Source organism: Triticum urartu, chromosome 4A (genome assembly GCF_056163025.1).
Source record: "Triticum urartu cultivar PI428250 chromosome 4A, HENAU_Tu73, whole genome shotgun sequence".
Taxonomy (NCBI): Eukaryota; Viridiplantae; Streptophyta; class Magnoliopsida; order Poales; family Poaceae; genus Triticum; species Triticum urartu.
Window position 1 is genome coordinate 543,973,024 of NC_141876.1, and position 7,375 is coordinate 543,980,398.

General features: G+C 40.5%; 1 protein-coding gene across 5 annotated transcripts; it reads left to right on the forward strand.

Annotated features, from left to right (window-relative positions):
• Positions 1-1,991: 1,991 nt before the first annotated feature.
• LOC125552668 (uncharacterized) lies at positions 1,992-6,283 on the forward strand. Of its 5 annotated transcripts, none has more exons than XR_015601564.1 (7): positions 1,992-3,127; positions 3,568-3,674; positions 3,763-4,654; positions 5,276-5,387; positions 5,511-5,633; positions 5,720-5,829; positions 5,973-6,283. XR_015601564.1 is itself a non-coding variant. In XM_087518837.1 (7 exons), exons 2-5 carry the CDS (start codon positions 2,984-2,986, stop codon positions 5,628-5,630), a joined length of 483 nt encoding a protein of 160 aa, XP_087374963.1. In that variant the 5' UTR covers positions 1,996-2,194; positions 2,308-2,983; the 3' UTR covers positions 5,631-5,633; positions 5,720-5,829; positions 5,973-6,283. The 5 variants fall into 5 exon arrangements, 2 of the variants coding, with proteins under 2 accessions (XP_048572254.2, XP_087374963.1); XR_007303724.2 differs by having other exon boundaries at positions 1,993-3,127; positions 3,502-3,674; XM_087518837.1 differs by lacking the exon at positions 3,763-4,654 and having other exon boundaries at positions 1,996-2,194; positions 2,308-3,127.
• The last annotated feature ends 1,092 nt before the right edge of the window (positions 6,284-7,375 follow it).

Here is a 7,375-nt window from a genome sequence, read left to right on the forward strand (position 1 = left end):
ACGGTTTCTTCTTTAGTCATACATTTAAGTAGCATTTGTATATCCCATCAAAACACAATAGTTTGTTTTCCTTAGCCTACAAAAATCTTTATGGTTTCTTCATTATGTGTCAAAAGCTGCCAAAAATATAAAAAATTCATAATCTACGAAAGAAGTTCCACCATTTATTTACTCTCCTCCATGTGTATTTATTATATAAATATGTTCTGTGGAAAAAGTGAAGCATACAATCACTAATGCTTCAATTGTGGGAACAAACGATATTCAGATGTTTACAAACAAAACTGCTGACAATACTTTCTTAAATATAGTGTACAATTGCTGAACCACATAGAGCAGCATAATGTTTGTATCATGCCATACTGTTATGTTGAGAAACACATTATTTCTTCATATACTCATTAGGAATTTTCCATGTGGAATTGTTGGACGATCGTACACACTGAACATCACAAACACAATAAGTTTGTTTTTGACTATACAATTATAAAAATGTCATATAAAAATATAAACATACACAATTTTCACATATAACAGTACACCTTCAGTGTCATCTCTTCCATGTACCTAAAAGAGAATCTCCCAGTAGCGGCCACTTAATGATTTGCCCATCATAAATCAAGTGGAAGTGTGATCAAATATTCAAATGTTTATACAGACCACATGCATTGCTTTGGTTCCCAGGTGTCATGTGATCCACATCACTTTACAGAATATGAAAAATTGATTATATATCAGCAAGAAAGAGAAATGGAGTGGGCTAAGATCAATATAATGAATTACGAAAGAAAAATACAGGTGAATCGAAAACATTTTAGAAACATTTTTTGTTCTTTTCAACATTAATCAAGATTACGTGTTGTTTTTCAGTTAGAAGGAGAAACAAAAATCGTGCATGTAACTAAAATATGTGAGTAGAGATAATATTGCCTCGCTTTATAACTCCACAAGAAACAACCTAACTTCAAGTTGTCGTATAAAACAGTGTGCCAACAGGCAACTCCTCCTGAAGTAAACTTTGCCTAACAATAGCTGATAAATGGACTCGCTGCTACTCTAGTTGAGTGATGCTACACGTATTGTCCTATCCTACTACGACCAATGACTTTCTCACTGAAAAATACGACTAATGACATAGTATATTGGTACCTTTCTTGTTTTCGACCTGTATGGTCCACATTTGTGTCCTACCATCATCCGTTGGCAAAGCATCGTATGCGCACAATTTGTTTTTTCAAGATTTGCAGTGTGGTGCTGATGTTTCCTGCCACTGCCATTGCATTGACCAGCCAATTTATTCAACAGTAATTATGGAGAACAGTAAAAGAAATTTGTACCTCATGGCTAGGCATAACCAACTTACATTTGATTCACGTGATGAAACAGAATTAGGAGGACAGAAAAGGTATCAACTCAAACGTATTTGTAGAGAGACTAAATACAGTCATGTCTCGGAATGTTAGCAAGAAGTCTCTCCATATATATATATATATATATATATATATATATATATATATATATATATATATATATATATATATATATATATATATATATACGAATAGCGCTATCAATGCACCGTAAATTTACGTTCCGTAAGTTTTGTCTCGACGCAAAAAGGGACCGTAAGAAAATATATAATCGCCGTAAAAATATTTTATGTTATATAAAATTACAAACACAAAAACATAGTCTAAAATACATATAAACTGCAAATTTTCTTGTCTCATGACCTATATTTTTATTTTCTTATATCAAATTTTACGTAGTGAATCAATATGAATGTAACTATTTGAATTCGAAACGTAATTTAATTATGAAATGATCATAAGATTACCTCGGGTGAAAAATAACTTATTCTGCACCCTGGGTGATGAATAATAAGCACGGATTGAGTTCTGGGTTCACCGTCGCGGGTTTTTTGTGAAAAAGTTTTTTTGTTTTTTATTTATTGAACCCGCAGTCCTTTATTAAGTGAGAAAAACGTTTCGTTTAGGCTGTTTTCCAAAACCCCCCTGTCGTATCCAATATTCAACCCGCAGTTCTCAAGCACACAGAAGCACGGGCTCTCCTCACCTCCCGATCCCAGCCGCCAGGAGGCGACCGATCCCGGCGACGCTCGATCCGGTGCTACGAGCTAGGGTTTGATCTGCCACCTCTCCGGCCTCCCCGTCGGTGGCGCACCGACGCTCCGGTCACCCCTCTTCTCCTCCCCTTCCCTCCTCTGCTCTTGCCCCCTTCTCCTCCACTCATTTTTTTCGTCCGTCTCAATTCCCTCGATCCGCCCCTCCTGAGCGGCGGCTGCAGGCGACGTGGTGCCATGCCACTCCTCTCTCCTCAAGGTGCCGCCATCCCGAGACGCGCTGATCTGGTGCCGCTGGAGGTGACCGCCGTTGTCGACCTGGCAGGCTCAACAGTCACCGCTGGAGCTCCACATCCCCAAGACGAGGTGGAAGAAGCCCCAATCGCGGGCAAGTGCCGCCACCCCAACGGCACCGATGGGGTCTGGGAGGTAGATGTCAGGGACAGAGGGGATGACGGACAATCCACATACGCCAGTCGAAGGCCTTGAGAAGGATGGCTCAGTCGGACTCAAGAGCAGCTGGACTAGAGGACACCATCGTCTTCACATCGCATATGTCTATTGAATTTGATGAGAGAAGGGCATGGAGCCAAGAAGGTTGGATCGTGCGGTTGTTAGAATCCTCGCAGTGTGTTGAACCTCCCAATGGAGCTGCTGTGTTCGGCAATGGCCATGTGACGGACAGAGCGAGAGGCACATCATCATGGCCAGACGCAACAAGGGATGGTACCTGAGGCACAACCGCTACGGTGCTGAGAAGGAGGCGGCTGTAGCACCCGACAAATGCTGGACTCAGCTTTGATGCTCAATTAGGGCGGCCACACACATGACTCTGCCCAAGGTTCAACTGCAGTTGGCTCGGATAAAAAGGATTGCAACATTGGTAGTACTGTTGATAGGATGGTTAGTTTTGGAAGGGGAATGGTAGTATGCGCAGAGATTGAAAACAAGGCTGCAGTGCAAACACTCTTGCTCAACCAATTTAAGCTCAGTGTCAGCTCTTTGTGCTCTTTCCTTCTTGCTGAACCAATGTTTCCTCATGAGGTGAGCAATGTTTCCTTGGGACACGGTGAAAATTCTAGAGGACACGAGTGGTGTCCCTTCAAATGCATGTAGCTCCTAATATGTATTATTTAACCTTAGTGATGGTATTTATTTATAGCAGACCTAAAATTTCAAAAACTCTGCTGTAAGTGCATAGGTAGGTCTGTTTATGGATGGGACAATTTAGCAACTGAAATGTTGAATAGGTTGTTGTGATTTTTTTATGGCTGTTAATGCATTGAACTTTTTGTTGTTGTTGTGCATTTAATTTTGGTGGTAAAGATTTTGCGATCCAGCCCCATGATGCCTTGAGAAAGCTGAGATCTGCCATCGTGCTCTTCTCAGTTGCTGACGAGACCTTCTGATGCATGCAGTCACCTTTGTTCCCGGTATTATAGTCATGAAGAAGCTTTCCTTCACATTTTAATTTGCCTAACCAGCCCCAGAAGCATCCAATCTCGCCTCTGACGCATTGCCGGAACACCTTCCGCCGTCCGCACGTGCTCCACACTTCGCCGGAACTTCTTCTGCAGGTTTTCCATTTGAGGTATGTACTAAAGCTAACCTTACAAGAGGCATGCAATATAAGCATGATTTTCAACATATTACCTGCATCTTTTATTCTGTTGTACTAGGCTATGCGATGAAGCTGATAGAATTGCTAGAAATCAGAAGATGAACAATGGAATAGTTAGTGACCAGTGAACCTTGAGCCCATGGAATAGCCCTTTATGACAAATAGCAGAACTCTGTTCTGTCTAGATCTTTTGGTTGCCCATCGTATCGGGCATGTGCATTGCACAACAGCATGCAAGGCAGTTGGGAATCAAGTGCATCATCACGGTGACACAACTGATCTACAACAAGAGAACCCATCCAAAGTAAAAGAAAATACATAGTATCCAATCCATCATATCCTAATTAAACCCCAAACAGATGTTCTTGCCTTGATCGAGGGTGTAAGCTACAGTAGTTTTCTTCTTCTGATAAGGCACTTGATATATGTCATAGTATCGGTAGTATGGTTCACACACTGGTGTACAAAACATGGAAACAACACTGTCAAACTTAACCAAAGGAATAAAGGGCATACTACAGTGTGATGTGGTGTCGCAGGGCGCATGCTGGACATTTTGCTGATGCCATGCATCAATGAGAAACCTGCGCGTGCACCCCTCGCCTTCCTCTGTTCTAGGCCTCCCCGTCTTGCCTCACTCCTCTCCGGCAGTCATTGATTTCGACGGGAAATATGCAAGGAGGATGGGGAATAACTGCTTGTACAGGTTGTGGGCATGCTCGGACCAGGAGGAGACAAAAGTTGTTGCGGCTGCCATGCGCAATGAAGGATGGGTACGATGGTCAGCGGGATGGGATGCAGCGGCTCGCAGGGGCAGCGCCTTCGGTGGCAGGCGCTGGGGCAATGAATTCTACTTATGCGTTGGAGTCAGTTGCATGCTAACTGGACAATGCGTTAGCTTGTTCTGTACTTACTCTGTAGCTACCAGTGATCAAAGTTGGAAGCTCAATGTAAGCTAAACAGTTACCTTCTTTACTTGTGTTGGTTTTTCCATGCGTGATTCTTTGGGGCGTAGGAATTTTACTAAAGCTAGCTCGATTTCAACAAGAATTTGAACAATTCTCTGGTCTGGTCTGAAAGTTACCTATTTGGGTAGCTAGGTTCAGTGATTGAAAATATTGCATGTTATTATTGGTGAATATAAGTTCATGGACAAATAAAAGTGGAAGATCATGGGGAAATTTGCTATCAATTTTTAATTTGTTACTCTCATGTATTCTATTGTCGACAAAATTATATAGTCAAACGAGGCATGTAGCACAGGTATTCAGTCTAGAATGATATTTTGGTGAGGATAATCATGAATTCTCTTGGGTTCTGTCCTGATATTTGGCAGTTGTAGAATATCGTATCCATTATTTGTTTGAAATATGATATCTCCATTGTTACTGTAGAATATCATGCGATTATTTATTTGAAATATGACATCTTCATTGTTACTGTAGAATATCATGTCCATTATTTATTTGAAATATGACATCTCCATTGTTACTACTGGAGCTGAAAAATATATTTCACAACTACCTAAATAAATCTATTTTATCATCTATTACTGACTTTTTGATTCCCAGGTCCAAAGAAATAAGTTCTACAAGTGCAACCTTATGTTTGTATCAGGTGTACTGCTCTAAATTGCTTAAGCGATCAGGTGTCCTGCTATATGGACCTCCAGGCACTGGGAAGGTAGGTGTACTGAGTTTTATACTTTGTCTGAATTGAGTTTTCATCCTCATTTTTCGAAAGTTAGTTGTATCTGACAACAAAGATAATACATGCTAACTAGGATGTTTTCTTTTGAATTTTTAGACATTACTTGTGAAAGCAGTAGCAACTGAGTGCTCATTAAACTTTCTTAGCGTAAAAGGTCCAGAACTGACAAACATGTATGTTGGAGAGTCAGAGAGGAATATCAGGGACATCTTTTAGAAGGTATATCCATCTGCACAAGCCATGTTTGTAATTGCCATGAAATATGCACATATACTCGGGTTTTCAGTTTTCACTGTCCATTTCAGGCTAGATCAGCACGCCCATGAGTAATTTTCTTCGATGAGCTTGATTCCCTTGCTCCTGCACGAGGGTCATCTGCACATTCTAGAGATGTGATGGATAAATGGTTTCTCAGGTATAATTAACGTAATCAATGAGGTGGTTACTGGTGTCTCAGTTTTCCCTCTTTTTTACACAAGCCTCTGTTTTCCCTCTTATTTTCAGTGTTTAAATGTTAAGAGTAAGCTAATTCAGTTTCCCTTTTTCTCTCTTTACTAGCACAAATGCCCGATGGAGATGCATATGTTTGGCATTCTATGAGTAAACATACACGTGCGCTGGCTTGCAGTACTACATTTTGTGATTGTGTAGTATCCACACCACTACTAATGCTTAAGTCCGTTGCCTTGCCGTGTAATTGTGTCATATGCACACCAATACTAATGCTCTATGCTCTCGCCTGAGAGCACGTGCTGTGCTTTGTATCATCTAAAAAATGTAAACTCTATAATTAGAAACAGACTTTAGCACTGTGATCCAGTATGTATTGAGTAGTGGATTAATGTATGTATTTGGTGTGCTTTCAACTACTTATTTATTGCTTGCACCAGAAATACCAATAAGTTACTATTGAAAATAAAATATACTATCAGGAAAATGTAAAAACGCACGCGCACTGGTCTCAACTAGCTCAAATGCTCTGCTGCTACCGCCCTCCCCTAAGAGCATTCAACCCTAGGCGGAGCTGCTTCTGCACCCCGAACACTCAACCCTATGATAGAGCTGGTTCTGCATCACATCATTTTATCCCATTGCAATGCACGGGCTTAAATCGTCTTTATTTATCGGTTCAGTTTAGTAGTGCATCTTCTCATGATCGCATCTATCGTTTATTTCACGAAAGAAACATCTATGCATTTTTTGGGTTTGTCGTGAAGTTCATAGGAATCGATCATGAACTTGATGCCATACCCAAGAAAGGTGAGGTTGCTTCGCATGCGAGCCGTACTTTGGCGAGCGGTAGTCACGCCGATTGATTAGCCGCCTTTTATTTGTATCACTACCATTGGCTTCATCTGCGTGCATAGATGTATAATGTGGATGTAAAAGCTAAGTTTTGTATTAGTATCTTTCTTAATTCTCAAGAGAAAATCGGAGAATACATTGTCAATGTGAACAAATTTTACTACACTGCTGAGTGGTTTCCTGATAAATCTCAGTTCGTTCGGAATGGGCAGATGATCTTTTTTGTAGTAATATGTATTGAAGATTTATACGTGGAAATGTGTATATCATTAGGTGATCTGTTAACAATTTAGATTTCCGTTGCAAACAATTATGTTTCATCTTTTTTTCATTTACTATACTCCAAATTTGAAGGTTGATATTATACAAATTTTACCAAATTAACAAATATTGGTTGTGAAAAAAAATCAGTATGTAACAATCGCGAACATTAGGAAGCAATTCGTGGAAGGCAGCCCTCACGGTCCAGCTCGACAAGATTAGGTTTTAAAGTTATAATAAATGTTCTCTTGTGCCGGTGTGGTTCAATGACAGTGTGGTGGGTGAGTTCATCGCCTTTAGATTGACCACGTTCAGACACGTTGCGACTAGGTGAGCGGCTTATGTCAACAACGGCGGGAAGAAGGATAACTATGAGACAGATTGGTTACCGTGTT

Bases quoted from the DNA above. Each gene is read 5' to 3' on its own strand.
- LOC125552668 (XM_087518837.1), top strand. From the start codon at position 2,984: ATGGTTAGTTTTGGAAGGGGAATGGTAGTATGCGCAGAGATTGAAAAC. The intron at 3,128-3,567 runs GTGAGCAATGTT...TTGCCTAACCAG, and splicing joins AACCAATGTTTCCTCATGAG to CCCCAGAAGCATCCAATCTC. The intron at 5,388-5,510 runs GTAGGTGTACTG...TTGAATTTTTAG, and splicing joins GACCTCCAGGCACTGGGAAG to ACATTACTTGTGAAAGCAGT.